Raw genomic sequence first — 23,632 nt, forward strand, 5'->3', positions numbered from 1 at the left:
AAATGAAGACTAAACTGCTTATGAATTTACAAATGACTTTAAAAAAACAGTTGCTTGGGTGAAGATTCAAAAAATGAGAAAATGAAATAGATAGGCTTCTCCTGCTGTACATTTGCAGTAATTCCACTGTATTTCAAAACCTCGAGACAGGGTTAATGCCAAGGGCAAGATCAGAAAGATTTTTTAAAACTAGTAAGACTTCATTTCCTTTTTCCTTACAGATCAGATAACATTATTGGTAACATGAATAAGAGAAATGACAGCTCAGTGACTGAATTTCTCTTGCTGGGCTTTTCTGTCTTTGGAAGGAAACCAACTCTACTTTTCCTAGGTTTCTCTCTTATATATGGCACGATCCTGGTCTTCAACCTCACCATCATGTCTGTCATCCTGTTTGACCGGACTTTACACAGCCCCATGTACTTTCTACTCTTTGCATTCTCCGCATCAGAAACCTGCAGCACATTTGCCACCATCCCCAAGTTGCTGGTGACCCTGGTGACAGGCAGTCAATCTATTTCCTTTCTTAGGTGTGCCATGCAGCAATTTTGTTTCTTTGGCTTCTCTGCAAGCAACTGTTTCCTGCTTGTTTCTATGGCTTACGATCGGTATGTGGCAATATGCTGCCCACTTCAGTACCATATACTGATGAACAAAAGGGTTTGTACCCAAATGGTAGCTGCTTCATGTGTAACTGGATGTATCATATCACTGAGTATTAATACTCTCATTTTCAGGTTACCCTTCTGTGGGCCAAATGGAATCAGGCATTTCTTTTGTGATCTCCTACCTGTGCTGAGGCTGGCTTGCATTGAGGAATCGGTCTTGCACCTGACTAACATTGCAATCATTATTTTGTGTGCCATTGTTTTGCTGGGCACAGCCATGGTGATGTTTGTCTCATATCTTTACATCATTTCTGCCATCCTAAGGATCCCTTCCAGCTTAGGAAGGCAGAAAGCCTTCTCCACATGTGCCTCCCACCTCACAGTGGTGATAACACACTTTGGGTGTGCATCCTTTGTGTATTTGAGACCCAAGTCTTCCTCATCGCTAGATCAGGATACATTGATCTCAGTGACTTATGTCTTTCTAACTCCTCTACTGAACCCTGTGATTTATACCTTAAGAAACAGGGAGGTTAGAATAGCCATAAAGAAATTACTAGTGCACTCATTCCGTTCTCAGAAACTGTGAAGAGAAGATATTTTGACCTTTTTGCCAATGCAAACATATGCAAGTCCTGATTGAGAATGCAGTTGTTTAAGCTGTGGCTGTTATTTGACATGAGAAATAAACTTTGATACGTTTTAGGGTTGGGACCATGGTGTAAGAGATAAGGGTACCCCATTTCTCCCATACTCTCTGGTTCCAATCCTGTTCATGTCCACCAGTGATTGCCATTTTCAGTTTTCAAAAATACAAGGAATGTCAATCTGCACATTGAATATTACGGGTAGTTTGGCCTTAATTTTAAATAACAACATACCGTTCCCTAATACAGTTTGCCAGTCCTCTGTTTCAGTATTTGTACCTGAATAAATATTTACTCAAAACATCTATATGTAGTAATTTGTACTCTAAGGGTTGATAACTGTTAGATCAGGGAAAGTCAATGTCTTGCCCTTCATATATTTGGTGGACTAGAACTCTCATCAGGTAGAACTGACTGGCCTGCCATGACCTTGGTTCCCATGGGAACTTCATTCTCAGACTGACTCAGGAGGATCCCCTCCCTTTCTGTGATATCTAGAAGCAAAGGGGTGGAGCCCTCTCCCAAGTCTGTTCTTCATCTGTCCCAAATCCCAACTTCTGAATGCTCTGTCTCCTCCTGTGACAGACCCGCTATGTCCCAGTTGGCACAATAGGGTCCATAACAATCAGTCAGTATGACTGCAACTATGGAGGCAGAGCATAGCCGTCAAGGCTAGTAGCCACACATAGCCTTCTTCTCCATGAATTTGTTGAATCATCCTTTGAAGCTGTCCAGATAGGGTGCAAGAAGCCTTTAGGGCTCTCCTTCTCAGGCAGGGAGGGGGAAACCTAGGACCTTAACCATTCATCCTTTAACCATCTACCTTCTCCCACCCTAGTCTCTTACAATCGTTCATCCAGCCAGTCCTTGGACATACTTACTCAACCCATTTTTCACTGTACATGTTAGAACCTTCCTTGTACTCTATTTAGAGTGGCTTTTCATTTCTGCATTCAAACGTTCGGTATTAGCAGACTCAGTGAAACCCCAAAGTTTCATGGCCTGACCACAAAACTGGGAAGATGAGTTAAAGAGGAATCTAAAGTGTTTATTTAAAGATAACTACACACCAGTATGGAATGGTATTAAAAGAGACTTAGAAGTGTGGTGAAGGATGTAACTATCTCTATGGGGTAGAATATCAGCAATTAAAATTAATGTGCTACCCAAAATGTTATTTTTATTTCAGTAAATCCCAATTATAAAAGGTGTTTGTAACTTTAAAGAGTAGCAAAAAGCAATAACGAAATTTATTGGGCCAGGGGGAAAAACCTAAATTGAAATTAAAATTACTTACAGATGTTAAAGAGAGAGGAGGCTTTTCCCTACCAGATTTAAAATTGTATTAGCTTCTTGCCTATGTTGGTTAAGGGACTGCATATTGTTAGAAAATACATATCTACTAGATTGGAAGGATTTTATAATAGATTTGGATGGCACACATATTTATGGTATGAGACGGTAAAAGTTCATAAAGGTTTTCTGAACCACATAATTTGAAAATCACTCTATGAGGTGTGGAATAGATATAAGAGTTTATTAGAACGGAAAGCACTTTGGTGGCTGTTGCTGCTAAAGGCAACAACTGTGAAAAAGTCAAACATGGAAGAAAAGTGGGTCACCTGTGGAGATTTGGTGATAGAGATGGAGAACCAGTGGAAATTGAAACCTTATGAGGAGATAAAAAATTTGGTAAATGATCGGTTGCATTATTGGCAAATAAATGAAATCTTTAAAGAAGATAAAAAGAAAAACTGATATGAATTTACAAGATCTAGGTTTGAAATGGATTTATTAAGTAATAAAGTAAAAATATTGTCAAAAATATATGTTACTTTTGGAATGGCATACGAAAGATGAAGAAGTAAAATCAGTAATGATACATTGGGCAAAAATATTGGTCATAATATACAGTTAGAAGATTGGGAAAGATTGTGGGAAAATGGAATAAATTTTACTGCTTGCAGCTTGCTTAAAGAAAATGGAATGAAAATGATGTACAGATGGTACCGAACACCAGTGAAATTAGCAAAAATGTATAGAATAAATTATTTATGCTGGAAATGTAAAGAATAAGAGGGTATCTTTTGTTATATGTGGTGGGTTTGTAAAGAGGTGAAAGCTTTCTGGGAAATGATAAATGGTGAACTTTAAAAAAAATGTTGAAATATACGTTTATAAAAATAAAAAAAAACCCAGAAGATTTCTTATTAGGTATTGTAGGTAGAGAAATACACAAGCAGGACAAAACATTGTTTTTATATGCAACAACTGCAGCGAGAATGTTATTAGCCCAAAGATGGAAGCAGGGGGATCTATCAACAAAAGAAGACTGGCAGATGAAATTACTGGACTATGCCAAACTGGCGAAACTGATGGGAAAAATCCGGAACCAGCAGGATCATGTTTTTCTGAAAAAAATGGAATAAATTTATGTTGTATTTGAAAGACAACTGTAAACAATTAACAACGCTAGCAGGTTTATTGAAAGTTTTGTAAGGTTAATTTTATCACTTATTATGTGTTGTAGTTAAGTAAGTATTACTGTATATAAGGTTATGATTTAACAAAAATAAGAAATACAGGAAAATCCAATGTACAGAGATTAGGTTTGAAAACCATCATTCAGGGAGGAGAGAAGTCACAGCCCCAGGGAGCCAAATGTTTTATTTTGCAAACAGCAATGTCATGTATGAAAATATTTGTAAAATTAATAAAATTAAATAAATAAACAGGAATCTAAAGTGTACAGGTGCTCCTTTGCTTCAACAGCACTCACTCCAGGAAGCTTGGAAATACAGTAGATGATTGTGGCTTTTATTCGGCCTGTGCATCTGCTCAGAGCAAATCCTTGATCCCAAACTCATTCTGGCTGAGTGAGTCAAGGCAGCCCATGATTCTCTTAGGTCGGTCCCACCTGGAGCAATCCAGTGTTTGTCAAAATGGAGAGGCAGTCAGGTGATGAGGAGAGTGGGAAGGAGATGATGTAGTCAGACAATACCACCTCCATTGTCTCCCTCTTCCCCCACTACTTATTGCCAACCACATGTTTCATTAGGGCTTAATATCCTGGTTGAACCTGGGCTAGGAGGGGGAAATGAGACAAGGTCACCAACCACACTGAGTTGTATAACCCTGATTTCACCTTCTTGGGTGGGGCGGGAAGACACACTGACCTCATGTTCAATTAGAGCTTACACTGTTACCTTTTTAATTACGGCCTTTATAGAACTCCTGATTAAATTTATTGCCAAGGTTGGCTTGGGTTCAGATCAATCTCAGCCAGATTGAAACCTACCGTATTTTTCGCCCTATAAGACGCACTTTTTCCCCTCCAAAAATGAAGGGGAAATGTGTGTGCGTCTTATGGGGCGAATGCAGGCTCCTTGGCTTCAGCGTTAGCAACGCGAAGCCTCTGAAGCCTGCGCTCCGGAGGCTTCGCGTTGCTTCCGCTGAAGCCAGGAGAGTCTGCTCTTTGAGGCTGGCGGTGGGGAAAGTAGCGCTTCCCCCATCGCCAGCCCCAGAGGATGGGGGGCAGCAGGAAGGTGTGCGACGCCTTCCCTCTACTCTCCAACCCGGCTTTGAGGCTGGCGGTGGGGAAAACAGAGGATGGGGGGCAGCAGGAAGGCGCGCCACGCCTTCCCGCTACTCTCCAACCCTCCTACGGGCTTTTGCGGCAGATGGGGGAATTCCCCCACCTCCCGCAAAGGCCGCACACTCTTTAAAGGGGCTCCGCGGCTTCTGCTGGCTTTTCTACGGGGGGGGAATTCCCCCACCTCCTAGAAAAGCCCGCAGGAGCCGCGCACCCTTTAAAGAGCGCATCGCTCTTGGGGGCTTTTCCTCGAGGAGGGAGAAGGGACTGACTGGCCGTTTCAGTCCCTTCTCCTTCCTGGTCGAAAAGCCCGCAGGAGTCACGCTGGGCTCCTGTGGGCTTTTGCGGGAGGTGGGGGAATTCCGCCACCTCCCACAAAAGCAGGGAGAAGGTCTTGGAGTAGCGCACAGGCTACGTGCAGCCTGTCCACTGCTCCCAGAGCTGCGGGGGGGGAAATCATATTTTTTTTACTTGATTCCCCCCCCCCCTGAAAACTAGGTGCGTCCTATGGGCCGGTGTGTCCTATAGGGCGAAAAATACGGTAATCATGATTCTTGAATTTATTTCACAAAATGCATCTAATGAACATTTATGGCTCCCAACCCTAATCCTGCAGAAAGCCATCTAATTAGATTTCAATTTGAACCTGACTTGCTTTTAGGAGGTAATTTAATTATTGTTTAATTTTATATCATTGATGTTAAATGCCCTGAGCGCAGTCATGGCCGGGGAGGGCGGGATATAAATAAAAGTTGATGATGATGATGATTTCATAGTAAAAAACAAAAACAAACCCTCAAAGCAGTTTCTAAAACAATGGTTTAAAAATCAGGATTGTCAAATTGGGCCTGGGCCAAATTATGAGTACTGTGCATAGTGCTAATTTTTAAGCCCCGTGTGCTGCTCTGGTTCTCCAGAAGCAGCTTAGTCGTGTTTGTCACATGACCCAGAAGCTGTACCCCGGCTCCCTCGGCCAGTAATAAAAAAAAGCAAGATGAGCGCCGCAACCCCAGAGTCGGCCATGACTGGACCTAATGGTCAGGCGTCCCTTTACCTTATGTAATTGAAAAGAAAGGCAATTTATCTGTCTATAACAGAGGTGAGAAAGCAAAAATTATCACTGTTTAGGATCTATAAAAAGACACACCATTTTAGTCTAAATAACATGACACACTATATTTTTCTTTTTAAAATGTCATAAACTTGGGGAATAAACATAATTTTAAAGAAGAAATAAATTCAAAACATTTATATCAATACTTAGCTTTATTGACCAAACCCATTTCCTTTACCATCTAACTCCAGAGCGGAATTATTCTATCTAAGTTTTGCATACTCTGTATTATGTGGGGAATATGTTCCCAAGTGGTGAACCAGTGCTTGTATTAATAGCATAGTATCAAAGTGGGGTCTCCCACAACTGGAGAGCTGCGTTCTTCTAGCTGGAGGTAAGATAGTAGGAGATGGTAGCATCCATCTCTTCATGCATTCAGGCTAGTCTCCATTTTGTTTCAGTGCCCACTTTAAAAATGCAATTGACAAACAGGAAAGGAGTTGCTCTTAAAGCCTGAGAGAGTAACAGAAGTAGCATAAGGAACGAGTCAGGAAATTGGCTTGTATTCACATTGGAGCCTTTCTTCAGTCCTATACCATCTATTGGGATTAGATGAAGCATCTTTTTTACTTGTGTTATGTAACGAAGCCTAAAAAGACAGAGATCTCTTATTTTTCAAAGTGCTACTCAGCCTCAGATTAGGTGAAAGGGGATGGTTCACTGCAGGAGACGAGGGAGAAAATTTGGTCTTCTTCACACTTGAATGCAGAACGACATAGTTTGCTATTGTTAAAGCAATGCACAGGCCAAAACATGCCTGTCCTTCAAAATTTCCACTTCTTTGAACTTTCCCATGCAAAAGCTGCATATTGACGGAAGGTTCTCATAAATATCCATAAGTATACCGTATTTTTCGCTCTATAAGACACACCCAACCATACGACGCACCTAGTTTTTAGAGGAGGAAAACAAGGAAAAAAATATTCTGAATCAAATGTTGTTGATGTTGGAGATAAGCAGTGTCCAGTGCACAGCGGAATGATGAAAAGTACGTGCCAACATGCTCTATATTACTTTATTTACACTTCAAAGCTGGTAATTTACAGAAAAACATCTTCCCTCTGCCGGAGCAGAGAAAGGCATCCTCTCTCCTCTAAAGCACGGAGAGAAATCACACTGAACTGCAAAGAACAGTGAAAAACAGGAAACCAGTGTACGTCACATCCAGTCTCCTTTCCCGTGAGAAAACCCAACAGCACTTGACTGTGGAATGTAAACATTGTCTTGTGACAAGCACTTCGCTGCTCAGTGAAGGAAGCAGAAACCAACATCCTCCCCCTTTCTGTGAACATCACTGGGCAGCGTGTTCGTACAATATCAGTACAAACCCAACTTCTGCACATAGGTACAGTGTTGATCCCTTGATACAATCTTGGACAATACATCAGCAGGAATTTCATTACCTGGCATATAGGACACCGTTACGAGTCCCTTTTGAATACGTTCCCTAGCATGTTGCAACTTTAATTGCAAGTGCTTCGTGCTTTGCTTACAACCTTCAGAATTCAGCAAAGCCAAACATGCTTTGTTGTCCTGGTAAAACTGGATTGGACATTTGACAGGAATTTTTATGTCTTTGCACAATTGTAACAACCATTCACAATCCTTAAGTGAATAAGACAGTGCATTCAGTTCAGCTTCACAAGTACTTAAGCTAACTGTTGTTTGCTTCTTGCATGACCAATCAAATAGACCCTGATTGTACTTATAGCAAACTCCAGACGTACTTTTCCTGTCTGTAGTGTCACTTCCAAAACTTGCATCTGCAAATATCTCAAGACCACCAGACTTCTGATTGTTAAATCTCAGTCTGTAATGCATAGTGCCTTTCAAATACCGCGCTATGCGTTTCAGAGCTTTCCAATCCTTAACAGTAGGATTGTTGACTTGTCTGCTTAGCAAATTACAGCTAACAGCAATGTCAGGTCTTGAACATCTGGCAATGAAGTTTAGCTTGCCTAGCACACTTCTGTACAGTGTAGTATCAGAAAATGCTTCTCCAGTGTCATCTACCTGATAACCTGTTGTCATCGGTGTGTCTACAGGGTTAGCATCCATCAGGTTTAGTTTGCTTAACACATCAGCAATTTTACGTGACTGGTGTACTAGAATGTTACCATCTTGATCTCTCTCTATTTCCAGAGATAGGTAGTTGTTTACCTCACCAAGATCTTTCATGTCAAAGTGCTCTTTCAATTGAGCTAGGGCATTATTGTACATTGTGATATCCTTCCAAAAGAATAAAAGATCATCAACATAAAACAAACAATACAGTTTCTTTTGCCCCTCCTCTTTGACAAATACACATGGATCAGCTTTCCCTTGCTTAAAACCTAGAGAAAACAATACTTCAGTGAGTTTTGTGTGCCAACACCGTGCACTTTGTTTGAGACCATAAAGGGACTTCTTCAGAGCACAAACAAATCCCTGTTTTACCTGTACGCCATCAGGTGGAAGCATATAAAGTGATTCATCTAGAGATCCGTACAGAAAAGCTGTATTCACATCATGGTGACTAATGTGTAGATTCTCTTCTGCAGCTAGCTTGAGCATAAGCCTAATGCTCTCATACCTCACGGTGGGTGAGTAGGTCTCGTGATAGTCTTCACCTGGTACCTGTGCAAAACCTCTGGCTACCAATCTGGCTTTGTGTCTGACTATCTTGCCATTTTGACCTGTCTTCGCTTTGAAGACCCATTTGCTTCCAAGCAGTTTCATTCCTGGAACTACTGGAACAAGGTCCCATGTTTTGTTCCTTTCCAAGGAATCAAGCTCAGCCTTCATGGCATTTAACCATGGCTCAGCTTCCTTTGAATCCAAATCCTGGATTTCTTGGAAACTTGAAGGTTCAAACACCTTCTTGGAGCTTTTAACAGCTATTACTGCTATCTTAGCAAACTCATCAGCAAATCTCTTTGGAGGTCTGCCTTTTGTTGCTCTCTGTGACCTGCGAATTAGCCTTAAGTCTTCAACACTCTCCTCTTCCTTCTTAGGAGAAAAGTGACCTATTGTGAACAATGGTTCCTCCAATTCTTGATCAGAGCTTTCAGAGGGTCGCATAGAGGCTTTCGCACTCTTGAAATCCTCTGAATCACCCGATTCAGTTTCAGACTCAGACTCAGAACCTTCATCAGTGGGTGTGGGTTGTTGCGGTTGCTTTTGACTATCCTCAGTTTCATCACTGTCATCAGGATAACATTGGAAAATTCCCACATTCTCCCCCCACTTGGCATTGTACTCAACACTTCTTGTGAGCTTAATTTCCTTAGAGTCAGTCATCATTATTCTGTAAGACCCTTTCTGATAACCTAGAAAGATACCATGCAATCCACGCTTGTCTAACTTGGAGTTTTGTGGTGAGTGAACCCACATGTCAGAACCAAAAATTTTCATGTGTTTGATGTATGGCTTCTTGCCAAACATCTTCTCATAGGGGGTACAACCAATCGCTGAAGATAACCTGCGATTATAACTGTAAGTGAAACATGAGAGAGCTTCGGCCCAATAACTCTCTGGAAGATTGGCATCATGCAGCAAGGTTTTTAACCCTTGAAGCAATGTCTGATTTGCTCGTTCCGCAAGTCCATTCTGCCATGGCGAGCGAGGACTAGACAAATCGTGTTGAATTCCTTTCTCAGTCAGAAAAGCTTCAAACTGCTGAGAAGTGAATTCTCCCCCGCGATCACTGAAAAGAGTCTTTACCTTCTTACCATGCACATTTCCCAACCAAGCACAGAATTCCTTGAACCTTGGAAAAGCCTCTGATTTCTGCTTGAGATTGTACACATAAATATACCTGGAAAATGCATCAATGAGAACCATGAAGTACCTGTTTCCACCCAAAGAGGGCGCTAGTGGTCCAACCAAATCAGCATGAACAACCTGGTATGGTTCTGTAGCTTGCCTACTAGACACCTTACCTTTCGCAGCCATTTTTACCTTGTTTGCTGCGCATGCCTTGCACTTCATGTGGTACCTGCAGGGTTTAATAGTCATACCTTCAACCAAGGCAGGCATTTTAGATACTGCCTCAAAATGCAAATGACCAAATTTTCGATGAAAATCGTGAATACATTCTGCATGCAAACTTTTGTTAGAACCTGCAATGCAACAAGTGTCATCCTGCACAACATCATCAAAATACAAAACATACAAACGATCAACATATTCAGCATGCAATACATAATCATTTTTCTTTGTGATGATGCACCTTTTGTTCTTAAAGGAAACGTCAATTTTCCGCTCATTCAGCTGTCCAACGCTGAGCAGATTATGCTTGGCATCTGGCACATAAAGCACATCCTGTATCGATAAGTCCAAACTGTGAAGAACAACAGTTCCGTAGCCTTTACTGGGGATTGTGTGGTCATCCGCCTGGTGAATCGCACCTTCCTGCGGTGTAAAAGACACGAACAGTCGCTTATCGTTGCACATGTGGTGGGTCGCCGCTGAATCAACAACGAAGAAAGATCTAGACGTCTTCTGGACCTCTGCAACCTTTGGAGTGAAGCGTGAGACCATTGCCTTGTGCTGTGTTGTCCTGGACACCGGACCTTTGCCTTTGCCTCGGCCTTTTCCACGCGATGAGCCTTCGCTGCGCTGCTCTGTCTTGGCCCTGGGATATCTGCATTCCCTCTTCATATGGCCTAGACGTCCACACGTGTAGCATTTCACTGCCTTCAAAGCTTTGGCGCCATCTGGTGGTTCCACTGCACTATGGGATGACGTCTGTGAAGTCTCCCCCTTGTTGATGCAGCTAGCACCCCGGCGATCCGCTTCATTCAATATCACGGCAGTAACATAGTCCACTGTTAGCTGAGCAGTTGGCTGTACAGCAATCTGAGTCGCAACAGACTCCCAACCTGAACCCAAAGATTGTAGTTTCATAAAGGAATACACTTCCTCTGGAAAGTTGAGTCCTCTCTGTTGCAGCTCATGTCTCAGATTCTGCATCTCCATCAGATGTATACGCACATCTCCACCTTCAGCAAGAGCCATATTATGCAGCTTGTTAAAGTAAAACATTGTGGACCCAGCTTCTGTCCTCAAGTGAGCCTCTCTCAAAGCGTCCCAAATTTCTCTGGCTGAGGTCTTATCACGCAACAGACAGAGCTCTTCTGGGGATACTATCAACGTAAGAGTTCCCCTTGCCTTGGAATCCATAGCTTTCCATTCATCTGTAACTGGAGCTGGGGGGGTCTCTGTAATAACTTTAAACAGACCCTCTTTCCGCAGAATAGCCTCTGCATAGAGAACCCAGTCCGCATAGTTCTTCCTATTGAGCTTAGGAATCCCACAAGCATCCTGAAGGGCCATCATGACTTTGGCATTAGCCTTTAGCGTCATCTTTGCTGCTTTAAATCAGGCTGCTTTATACATGCTGCGTCTGTGTACAGCTGCTTCAATCCAAAAGCAAACTCAAAACAGCCTCTGCCTGTGAACCTGTGCCTTTCTGCTTAACTGCTTTGCTTATCTGCAGCTGCTTCAAACCGCATTCCAAAGGCAAGTTCAAAAGTGAAAGTTCTCTCTGCTGTCTTAAATTCATGCTGCGACACTGCTGCAGCTGCTTTACTTTCGATTTCCCCCAGCATAGGAAAAATTTATCCTTCTAGCCTTTTGCCTGTGCCACGGCAAAACCGGCTATAAAAGTTCAAAGTCCAGCCATAAAGCCATTAATTAGAAGCTGGCAGGCTGCCCGGAGCTGTAGCACATACCTCATCAAATCATCTTGACGTGCAGAGATATCCGTTCCGATCTGTCCCTCTGCATTCCGATCCTTTGCCGGCACTCCAATTCTTTGCTCCTTTGTTCCTTTGCCAGGAGCCCGACTTCTGGAGTCCATTCTCAAAACACTGCGTTGTTCTGGGCCCATAACCGAATGTTGGAGATAAGCAGTGTCCAGTGCACAGCGGAATGATGAAAAGTACGTGCCAACATGCTCTATATTACTTTATTTACACTTCAAAGCTGGTAATTTACAGAAAAACATCTTCCCTCTGCCGGAGCAGAGAAAGGCATCCTCTCTCCTCTAAAGCACGGAGAGAAATCACACTGAACTGCAAAGAACAGTGAAAAACAGGAAACCAGTGTACGTCACATCCAGTCTCCTTTCCCGTGAGAAAACCCAACAGCACTTGACTGTGGAATGTAAACATTGTCTTGTGACAAGCACTTCGCTGCTCAGTGAAGGAAGCAGAAACCAACAGTTGAAGAGGCTTCACGCGGCCATCCCTGAAACCAGAACAGCAAGAGGAATCGCTGCGCAGCAATCCCTCTTGCTGTTCTGGTTTCAGGGATAGCTGCGCAGCCTGCATTCGCTCCATGAGACGCACACACATTTCCCCTTACTTTTTAGGAGGGAAAAAGTGCATCTTATAGAGTGAAAAATACAGTACATGAAATACAACATATATAGATTAATTATATTAAGTAACGTTGCTTACAAATATGTGAATATTAGGAAAAAATGAATGCTAAACCGCTTATGAATTTCCAAAAGGTCTTAAAAAAAAATACTTGAACTGGCAAGGAATTATGGCATGGTGAAGTTTTGAAAAATAAGAAACTGATATAGATAGTTACAGATAGGTAGCCGTGTTGGTCTGCCATAGTCAAAACAAAAAATTCCTTCCAGTAGCACCTTAAAGACCAACTAAGTTAGTTCTAGGTATGAGCTTTCGTGTGCATGCACACTTCTTCAGATACACTGAAACAGAAGTCACCAGATCTTGAGATTCTATACAAGATCTCAAAGTAGCTGTTCTATTACAAAGGAATTTCAGAAATAGACTGGAAAGAGAAGCTGCTGAATTGCAACTTATCACCAAACTTAAAACCATGGAGAGACCTGGTCTGAACAAAGACATTGGATTCTTATCTCATTATACATGACAAAGCCATTTTTCACCTTCTCACCCCTTGCTTTTTCCTGTAAGAACCTATTGCAGTCATTAAGAGTCGTCAACAGGCTCATCACAGCTATCTGCCTATCACCCATTCCCACCACCCTTCTGAGTAATATCCCTCCCCACCTTCTCACTATATAGAAGGGTCTGGTGACTTCTGTTTCAGTGTATCTGAAGAAGTGTGCATGCACACGAAAGCTCATACCTAGAACTAACTTAGTTGGTGTTTAAGGTGCTACTGGAAGGAATTTTTTGTTTTGATATAGATAGATTTGTCCACCCACACATTTTCAGTAATTCCAATGTATTTCAAAACCTTGAGGCAGGGTTAATGCCAAGGGTTAGATCAGAAAGATTTTTTAAAACTAATAAGACTTCACTTCTATGGCTAAATATATTTGGCAACTTTGCTTACAGATTTGTGCATATTAGGAAAAAATGGATACTAAACTGCTTATAAATTTACAAAATGACTTTAAAAAAACACTTGCTTGGTGAAGATTAAAAAATGAGAAACTGAAATAGATAGATTTGTCCAGCCATACATTTTCAGTAATTCCAATGTATTTCAAAACCTCGAGACAGGGTTAAGGTCAAGGGTTAAATCAGAAACATGTTTATAAACTAATAAGACTTCACTTCCTTTTTCCTTTCAGGTCAGATAACATTACTGGTAACATGAATAAGGGAAATGACAGCTCAGTGACTGAATTCCTCTTGCTGGGCTTTTCTGTCTTTGGAAAGAAACCAACTCCACTCTTCCTAGGTTTCTCTCTTATATATGGCACGATCCTGGTCTTCAACCTCACCATCATGTCTATCATCCTGTTCGACCGGAATTTACACAGCCCCATGTACTTTCTACTCTTTGCATTCTCCGCATCAGAAACCTGCATCACATTTGCCACCATCCCCAAGTTGCTGGTGACCCTGGTGACAGGCAGTCAATCCATTTCCTTTGTTGGGTGTGCCATGCAGATGTTCTTCTTTTCTGTATTTGCAGCAAACAATTGTTGCCTGCTTGCTGCTATGGCTTACGATCGGTATGTGGCAATATGCTGCCCACTTCAGTACCAGGTACTGATGAACAAAAGAATTTGTACCCAAATGGTAGCAGCTTCATGTGTAACTGGATGTATCATAGCACTGAGTATTAATACTCTCATTTTTAGGTTACCCTTCTGTGGGCCAAATGGAATCAGGCATTTCTTTTGTGATTTCCTACCTGTGCTGAGGCTGGCTTGCATTGATGAATGGGTCTTGCACTTGACTAACATTGCAATCATTATTTTGTGTGCCACTGTTTTGCTGGGCACAGTCATGGTGATGTTTGTCTCATACCTTTACATCATTTCTGCCATCCTAAGGATCCCTTCCAGCTTAGGAAGGCAGAAAGCCTTCTCCACATGTGCCTCCCACCTCACAGTGGTGATAACACACTTTGGGTGTGCATCCTTTGTGTATTTGAGACCCAAGTCTTCCTCATCGCTAGATCAGGATACATTGATCTCCGTGACTTATGTCTTTCTAACCCCTCTACTGAATCCTGTGATTTATACCTTAAGAAACAGGGACGTTAAAAGAGCCATAAAGAAATTACTAGCGCACTCATTCCGTTCTCAGAAACTGTGAAGAGAAGGAATTTTGACCTGTCAATGAACATGTCAGGAGGATCCCCTCCCTTTCTGTGGTATCTGGGAGCAAAGGGGTAGAACCCTCTCCCTTGTCACTTCTTCACCTGTCCCAAATCCCAACTTCTGAATGCTCTGTCTCCTCTTGTGACAGACCCACCATGTCTCACTTGGCACCATGGGCTCCATAACAATCAGTCAAGTTTCAGAATATCCTGAATAAGGACGGGGGAAGGAACTTGATTACAGGTTACCAGGCAGAGGGCCTTCTCAGTAGTGGCACCCGCCCTGTGGAACACCCTCCCATCAGATGTGAAGGAAATAAACAACTATCCAATTTTCAGAAGACATATGAAGGCAGATGTGTTTAGGGAAATTTTTAATGTTTGAAGTTTTATTCTGTTTTTAGTGTTATGTTGAAAGCCACCCAGAGTGGCTGGGGAAACCCAGCCAGATGGGTGGAGTAGAACTAATAAATTATTATTATTATTATTATTATTATTATTATTATTATTATTATTATTGACAATGATGATGATTCAGTTCACATTTTAGGGTGAATCCAATTTGCACATTCCAAAACCATATTTTAGTTTGAAATGCATTTGCTTTTTTTGTATTATAACTGTTTACAACTAAGTTTATTATACATCACCTTGAGAGAGGTGTTTATGAGGATATTAGTAAATCATTCATAATAATACTGAAACACAGGAATCCTTTGAAATTCACACTTCTCTGAATTCTGCAATGTGGTTCTTCAGCCCGGTAATGTGTTCAGAATGAATCTACTAGTATAAACGGTGCATAAAAATGCATACATTGTAAATTGTGTCTAATAATCACAACTGCATAAAAAATGTGACTATTAAGATACATTTACACAAACAGGCTGATAAAATTTCATTGAGGACTTTTTTAATAAATCGCAAATTCATGGACATATGGAGCGCTGAATTTAAAATTGGAAAAATGAGAAACAAAAATTGAAATGGACACAGAAGAATAGAAGAGGAGCATCTAGTCCAATATCCTGTTCTCACAGTGGCCAGCTGCAAGCCTCTGGGAAACAGCAAGTGGGACCTGCGCCCAAGAGCCCTCTTCCCTCTTGTAGCTTCTAGCAAGTGGTATTCAGAACCATTACTGCCTCCCACTATGGAGACAGAGCACAGCCATCAAGGCTAGTAGCCACACACAGCCTTCTTCTCCATGGATTTGTCCAATCATCCTTTGAAGCTGTCCAGGTTGGGTGCAAGAAGCCTTTAGAGCTCCCTTCTCAGGTAAAGGTAAAGGGACCCCTGACCATTAGGTCCAGTCGTGGCCGACTCTGGGGTTGCAGCGCTCATCTTGCTTTATTGGCCGAGGGAGCTGGCGTACAGCTTCCGGGTCATGTGGCTAGCATGACTGCGCTGCTTCTGGCGAACCAGCGCAGCGCACGGAAACACCGTTTATCTTCCCGCCGGAGCGGTACCTATTTATCTACTTGCACTTTGATGTGCTTTAGAACTGCTAGGTTGGCAGGAGCAGGGACCGAGCAACGGGAGCTCACCCCGTCGTGGGGATTCGAACCACAGACCTTCTGATCAGCAAGTCCTAGGCTCTGTGGTTTAACCCACAGCGCCACCCACGTCCCTCCCTTCTCAGGTAGAGAGGGGGAAACCTAAGATCCTTTGAGGCCCAATACACACCTTTAAAGCTTCCCTTGGGGGTTCAAATATGGGGGCTCAAACAAAATTCCCATGCAGTCAGACTTTATTTAGTAATGGTTTACAGGGCAGAATTCAAAGAGTCTATGAGAGCATTTCCTGTATTGTAAGATATATGTCAACTTAACCATTCATCCTTTACCCATCCGCCTTCTCCCACGCTACCATCCTACAATCTCTCATCCTACCACAGACCTTGGACATACTTACTCAGCCCATTTTTCACTGTACATTTTAGAACCCTCCTTGTACTTCATATAGAGTGGCTTTTAATTTTACCATTCAGACGTTTGGTGTTAGCAGGCTTAGTGAAACCCAAAAGTTTTATCACCTGGCCACAAAACTGGTAAGACAAGGTAAGGTGGAACCAAATGTGTACAGGTGTTCTTTTGCTGCAACAGCACTTACTCCATGAAATTTGCAAATACTGGAGATGCTTGTGGCTTTTATTCGGCCTGTGCATCTGCTCAGAGCAAATCCTTGATCCCAAACTCATTCTGGCTGAGTGAGTCAAGGCAGCAAATGATTCTCTTAGGTTGGTTCCACCTGGAGCAATCCAGTGTTTGTCAAAATGGAGATGCAGTCAGGTGGGAAGGAGATGATGTAGTCAGACAATCCCACCTGCATTGTCTCCCTCTTCCCCACTACTTATTGCCAACCACATGTTTCATTAGGGCTTAATACCCTGGTTGAACCTGGGCTAGGAGGGGGAAGTGAGACAAGGTCACCAACCACACTGAGTTGTATAACCCTGATTACACCTTCTCGGGTGGGCAGGAAGACACACTGACCACATGTTCAATTAGAGCAGCCTTTCTCAACCTGTGGGTCCCCAGATGTTGTTGATCTACAACTCCCATCACCCCTAGCTAGCAAGGCCAGAGCTCATGGATGATGGGAGTTGTTGTCCAACAACATCTGGGGACCCACAGGTTGAGAACTGCTGAATTAGAGCTTAAACTGTTATGTTTTTAATTACAGCCTTTATAAAACTCCTGATTAAATTTAGGGTCCAGGTTGCCTTGGGTTCTGATCAGTCTCAGTCAGACTGCAGCCTAATCATGATTCTTGAAATTATTTATTTCACAAAATGTATCTAATGTTTCATAGTAAAAAAACAAAAACAAACCTCAAAGCAGTTTCTAAAACAAAGGTTTAAAAAATCAGGATTTCCAAATTGGGCCAGGGCCAGATTATGAGTATTGTGCAGAGCCCTAGTTTTTAACCCCATGGGCAATTGAAAAGAAAGGCAATTTATCTTTCTACAGCTTAAGTGAGAAAGCAAAAATTATCACTGTTTATGATCTATAAGAAGACACATCATTTCAGTCTAAATAACATGACACACTATATTTTTGCATTCTTTCTTTTTAAAATGTCATAAACTTGGGGAATAAACATAATTTTAAATAAAAAATAAATTCAAGCAATTTATATCAATACTTTATTGACCAAACCCATTTCCTTTACCATCTAACTCCAGAGAAGAATTATTCTATCTACGTTTTGCATACTCTGTGGGGAATATGTTCCCAAGTGGTGAACCAGTGCTTATATTAATAGCATAGTATCAAAGTGGGGTCTCCTACAACTGGAAAGCTGCATTCTTCTAGCTGGAGGTAAGATACTAGGAGATGGTAGCATCCATCTCTTCATGCATTCAGGCTAGTCTCCATTTTGTTTCAGTGCTCATTGTAAAAATACAATTGACAAACAGTAATGGAGTTGCTCTTAAAGCCTGCGAGAGTAACAGAAGCTGCATGAGGAACAAGTCAGAAAATCTGCTTGTATTGGAGGGTTTCTTCAGTCCTATACCATCTGTTAGGATTAGACGAAGCATCTTTTTTACCTGTGTTATGTAAGAAAGTCTAAGAAGACAGAGATCATTTCTTTTCAAAGTGCTACTCAGCCTGAAAATAGGTGACAGGGGATGGTTCACTACAGGAGAAGAGGGAGAAATTTGGTCCTTTTCACACTTGAATGCGAAACGACATAGTTTGCTATTGTTAAAGCAATGCACAGGCCAAAACATACCCATCCTTCAAAATTCCCACTTCTTTGAACTTTCTCATGATAAATCGGCATATAAAGGGAGATAAATATCCATAAGTATACCACATTTTTCGCTCTATAAGACACACCCAACCATACGACGCACCTAGTTTTTAGAGGAGGAAAACAAGGAAAAAAATATTCTGAATCAAATGTTGTATGAAAGACAACATATATAGATTAATTATATTCGGCAACTTTGCTTACAGATTTGTGCATATTAGGAACAAATGGATACTAAACTGCTTATAAATTTACAAAATGACTTTAAAAAAACACTTGCTTGGTGAAGATTAAAAAATGAGAAACTGAAATAGATAGATTTGTCCAGCCATACATTTTCAGTAATTCCAATGTATTTCAAAACCTCAAGGCAGGGTTAATGTCAAGGGTTAAATCAGAAACATGTTTATAAACTAATAAGACTTCACTTCCTTTTTTTCTTTCAGGTCAGATAACATTATTGGTAACATGAATAAGGGAAACGACAGCTCAGTGACTGAATTCCTCTTGCTGGGCTTTTCTGTCTTTGGAAAGAAACCAACTCTACTCTTCCTAGGTTTCTCTCTTATATATGGCACGATCCTGGTCTTCAACCTTACCATCATGTCTGTCATCCTGTTTGACCGGACTTTACACAGCCCCATGTACTTTCTACTCTTTGCATTCTCCGCATCAGAAACCTGCAGCACATTTGCCACCATCCCCAAGTTGCTGGTGACCCTGGTGACAGGCAGTCAATCCATTTCCTTTGTTGGGTGTGCTATGCAGCAATTTTCCTTCTTTGGATTCTCTGGAAGCAACTGTTTCCTGCTTGTTTCTATGGCTTACGATCGGTATGTGGCAATATGCTGCCCACTTCAGTACCATATACTGATGAACAAAAGGGTTTGTACCCAAATGGTAGCTGTTTCATGTACAATTGGATGTATCATATCACTAAGTATTAATACTCTCATTTTCAGGTTGCCCTTTTGTGGGCCAAATGGAATCAGGCATTTCTTTTGTGATTTCCTACCTGTGCTGAGGCTGGCTTGCATTGATGAATCAGTTTTGCATTTGACTAACATTGCAATCATTATTTTGAGTGCCATTCTTTTGCTGGGCACAGTCATGGTGATGTTTGTCTCATACCTTTACATCATTTCTGCCATCCTAAGGATCCCCTCCAGTGTAGGAAGGCAGAAAGCCTTCTCCACATGTGCCTCCCACCTCACAGTGGTGATAACACACTTTGGGTGTGCATCCTTTGTGTATTTGAGACCCGAGTCTTCCTCATCGCTAGATCAGGAAACATTGATCTCAGTGACTTATGTCTTTCTAACCCCTCTACTGAACCCTGTGATTTATACCTTAAGAAACAGGGAAGTTAAAATAGCCATAAAGAAATTACTAGCGCGCTCATTCTATTGTCGGAAACTATGAACAGAAGGCATTTTGACATTTTGTTAATGGACATCCAAGCTCTGATGGAGGATGCAGTAGATTCAGCAGGGCCTGCTACTTAACATGAGAGGGTAGCTTGAGAGCATTTTACTGTTGGAAGGAAACTAAATCCCCTCACCCACATTTTCTGGTTCCAGTCCTGATCACATCCCCCAATGACTGCTGTTTACAGTTTTCCAAAATACATGGAATGCCAATCCACACATTTAACGTTACGTGTAGCTTGGCCCTGAATAGCATAACACATTTCTCTAGTACAGCTTGCCTATCCAGTTCATCAGTATTTGTCCTTGAGTGATGAATATTAACTTAATGAAGCAGTACACAGTGATTTGTACTGTGGGAATTGCTGGATGTGATTCATACAGAATATAATATGGAAATCCAACATATGTACATTTTCATCTTTTAATGACAGAATGGATTGTGTATAATTGTCCCTATTAAACTGGAATGTTGTTCCTAAGCAATGATACTTTTTCTTTTACCATCTAAACCACAGAGCCTAGGGCTTGCCGATCGGAAGGTCGGTGGTTTGAATCCCCACAATGGGGTGAGCTCCCGTTGCTCGGTCCCAGCTCCTGCCAACCTAGCAGTTTGAAAGCATGTCAAAGTGCAAGTAGATAAATAGGTACTGCTCCAGCAGGAATTTAAACGGCATTGCTGCACGCTGCTCTGGTTCGCCAGAAGCGGCTTTCGTGTGCTGCTCTGGTTTCGGTGTTCACTTGCACCAGAAGCAGCTTAGTCATGCTGGCCACATAATCCGGAAAAACTATCTGCAGACAAATGCCGGCTCCCTTCAGCCAGTAAAGTGAGATGAGCACCGCAACCCCAGAGTCGTTCGTGACTGGACTTAACAGTCAGGGGTCCTTGACCTTTTACTGGCAATGTAGATGAGTCAAATGAAAAGTGAATTGGGCTTGCAGGATGTACTTTCCTTTTTCCTTTAACCCTGAGGCTGAACTACTGGAGCCAGATGTAAAATAATGGCAAGGTTGGAACCAGACATACTTTGAATTAAAGAACAGGATGCCTCTTTATTGTGCATCACCTTGAGGGAGGTATTTAAAATGTGATTAATAAATCAGTAATAATAATAGAACTGAAACACAGTAATCCTTTGAATTTTTCACTTTTCTGAATTTTGTGATGTGGTTCTACAGCCAAATAATTGTACAAATTGCATATACTAATGTAAACTGTGCATAAAAATGACATTTTAGTAAAAATTGCTTTGCAAAATGTAAATCTTGGTCACAACTGAATGCAAAAATATGAATATTAATAGCAATTCACACAAACATGCAGGTGAATTTTCATGAGGAGTATTTTAAAAAATGCAAATCCATGGACATGTCAAGAATTGAACCTAAGAGTCAACAAATGAAAAATGGAGGGGAATTGAAACTGACAGATTCACCCAACCCAGTGCTGAAGATGCAGCTTTTTGTAATGGCCTCTGAAAGCTGAACCGTATTATTATGACCCTCCTGAAAAGGGTAAATGAATGTATCAGTTTTTCCTTTGTATTGATGGTTGGTTTTATTCCATTTTAAACTATTGTTTACTCTGGAACCTTATGATGAAGAGTGGGTGAGAAATCTAATAAATAAATATACCGTAAATATGTTGTTGTTGTTGTTGTTGTTGTTGTTGTTGTTGTTGTTGTTAGAATCATAGAATGGTAGAGTTGGAAGGAACCCCAAGGGTCATCTAGTCCAACTCTCTGCAATGCAGGGGGTTGTTGTTAGTATTCAACACAGGTTTGCTGTCCTGGGATCGTAAATTCACAAATGTATTTTATAGCTTTCTCTTGGAAATGTGGATATATAGGATTGCAACATTATTCTTCATTTTCAGATCATTACTAGATGATTACAGTGGAACCTCTATTTGTGACCATAATCCATTCTGGAGGTCCGTCCGGAGGTCAAAATGGGTTGCGGGAGAGGTGCCGTTGTGCACAGGCACGGGCGACGATTGCCCACATCTGCGCATGCGCAAACAGCGATTGTCGCTCCTATGCATGCGCGAATGGCGATCGCCACTCCTGTGTATGCATGAATGGCGATCGCCACTCCTGTGCATGCGTGAATGGCTGCAAACTCACCGGTTACTTCCAGGTTTGCCTTGGTCGTGACTTGGAATGACTGTAAGAAGAGGTATTGGTAAGCAGAGGTTCGACTGTACTGTGCATGTATTATTAACATGTCAGACATTTCCATGCTAAAGCAAGGTTGGGGATATGCTTTTATCTCTGCCGAATCTGGCCTTGCATCTCCTTCCTGTGACATCTGTGTGTTCAGTGTGCTTGTCTGCCATGGAATCCCAACACCAGCACCAGCACCTGCTTGCAAGTAGAGGCTCTGTGTGTGATTGATGCACCTATAGAGCCATGCATTGGGGTTCCTTTGAAGACACTGATGTTCAAAATAGGGATGTTAGAGAAATGAGATGCAGTGTCAGGGAAGGGGGACGGGTGTTAAAATGACAACTCTGCTCCAGTTTAGCATGGAAATACCCTACACTTGTGTAATGCCTGAAGCTATTTTCTCTTACATGGTGCAATCAGAAATGCATTCCATTTGTTTTTCTTCTGCTTCCGTTTAATCATTTTCCATCTTATGAACTCTTAGTGCACCTGATTGCCATTTGCAAACAATCTCTGGGGTGCAGGTCTCTGCAACTTCAGGACTGAACTATTGCTGTGTGGTGTGACTGTGCACCTGGGATTCATTAGAGTAAATATGAACTCTGCCTTTACCCACAGGATATCGTAGTGTGGTGTGTGTTTTTAACACAACCATAATATATTAATTTTCCATGTATAAAATTAGAGAATCAAGTCTTGCATACAGATCATTAAATCAGAAGGCTTTGAAAAGTTTGTGTTCTCTTGCCCTCTTCCACACTTTCCATACAGTAAGTTCAAAATTATTCCCTAAGTATAATGTGTTTCACTAACAAATAGAGGGGTGGGATGACAGAGAATAGCCCAACTGAAGAAGCTCATAGCCTGGTGGATGAGCATAGGCATTGCACCCAAAGGGCCCCAGGTCCTTTCTCTTGAATCTCCAGGTCAGGCTGTGAAAAGTTGGAGACACACTGTTTGTCAGTGTAGGCCAAACTGACCTAGATGGATCAATGGTCTGAATCAGTATAAAGTAGTTAGAGATAGAGAGGAAATCTGTTTGAAACATATTTATCAATGGAATTTGGCACTTCTGGCCATACTGGGTTACTTCTTACATCACGTATTCTCTTACAACCAAGCCACTGGTGCATTGTCACTTAAAAAAAAATTGCACAACTGATTATATTCAAAATTCTAAACAAAATCACAGAGGGGGGAGCATGTTATATGTGTAAAAGAGTCAAACCCAATGTGGTACTATATTTTAACTATTAATATGTAAGAATTTTTATACAGTTACAGGCTTTTTTGTATGCATCTGCTTACATACTGGTTACTTTAGGGAACCTGGAGTGCATATGCATATAATACCCAAGAAATGTTCGTATTTTTAGTGGAACCGGGGGAAAGGAATACCTTCCTTCTTGACAAGAGCAAAGGAGCAAGAAAAGAAAGAAAGACTCATGTGGATAACTTCAGCATCAGGTTGTTCAGAAGGTTCCATCCCTAAAGGTAGTTTCCAGTGCTTCTGCTTTACTATCTACTTCTGAGTAAACTTGCAGAAGGCCTGCCTTCAGACATAAGGCTCGTCCACACTGACCTCTGCTCCACATTTCTAAGGACAGGTTCTGGCTTTCTGGGTCTGTATCCCAGCTCTTTGTTTAATTTTGGGCCTGCCGCTTTCTCCTTGAAAAACTGTTTACCACTGAATTGGAGCAAACAGCAATCCACAGAGAACCCAAAATGTCATTGCTCTGATTCAGTGATAAAGATTGGGTTTTCCTGGGGAAAGTTACA

The 23,632-nt window shown here is 41.6% G+C and overlaps 3 protein-coding genes across 3 annotated transcripts; all 3 read left to right on the plus strand.

Moving 5' to 3' along the window:
* Positions 1 to 243: 243 nt before the first annotated feature.
* Positions 244 to 1,197, plus strand: LOC310826499 (olfactory receptor 10T2-like; the record flags this gene model as incomplete). The annotated part of the gene is made up of 1 exon (XM_083701508.1): positions 244 to 1,197. The coding sequence occupies one exon, from the start codon at positions 244 to 246 to the stop codon at positions 1,195 to 1,197; it is 954 nt and encodes a 317-aa protein (XP_083557634.1).
* A 12,347-nt stretch (positions 1,198 to 13,544) lies between these two features.
* Positions 13,545 to 14,498, plus strand: LOC310826494 (olfactory receptor 10T2-like; the record flags this gene model as incomplete). The annotated part of the gene is made up of 1 exon (XM_083701495.1): positions 13,545 to 14,498. One exon carries the CDS (start codon positions 13,545 to 13,547, stop codon positions 14,496 to 14,498), a length of 954 nt encoding a protein of 317 aa, XP_083557621.1.
* Positions 14,499 to 18,726: 4,228 nt separating this feature from the next.
* Positions 18,727 to 19,680, plus strand: LOC310826507 (olfactory receptor 10T2-like; the record flags this gene model as incomplete). The annotated part of the gene is made up of 1 exon (XM_083701540.1): positions 18,727 to 19,680. One exon carries the CDS (start codon positions 18,727 to 18,729, stop codon positions 19,678 to 19,680), a length of 954 nt encoding a protein of 317 aa, XP_083557666.1.
* Positions 19,681 to 23,632: the final 3,952 nt, after the last annotated feature.

Source organism: Podarcis gaigeae (assembly GCF_964106915.1).
Source record: "Podarcis gaigeae genome assembly, chromosome: 1".
In the NCBI taxonomy this organism is placed as follows: Eukaryota; Metazoa; Chordata; class Lepidosauria; order Squamata; family Lacertidae; genus Podarcis; species Podarcis gaigeae.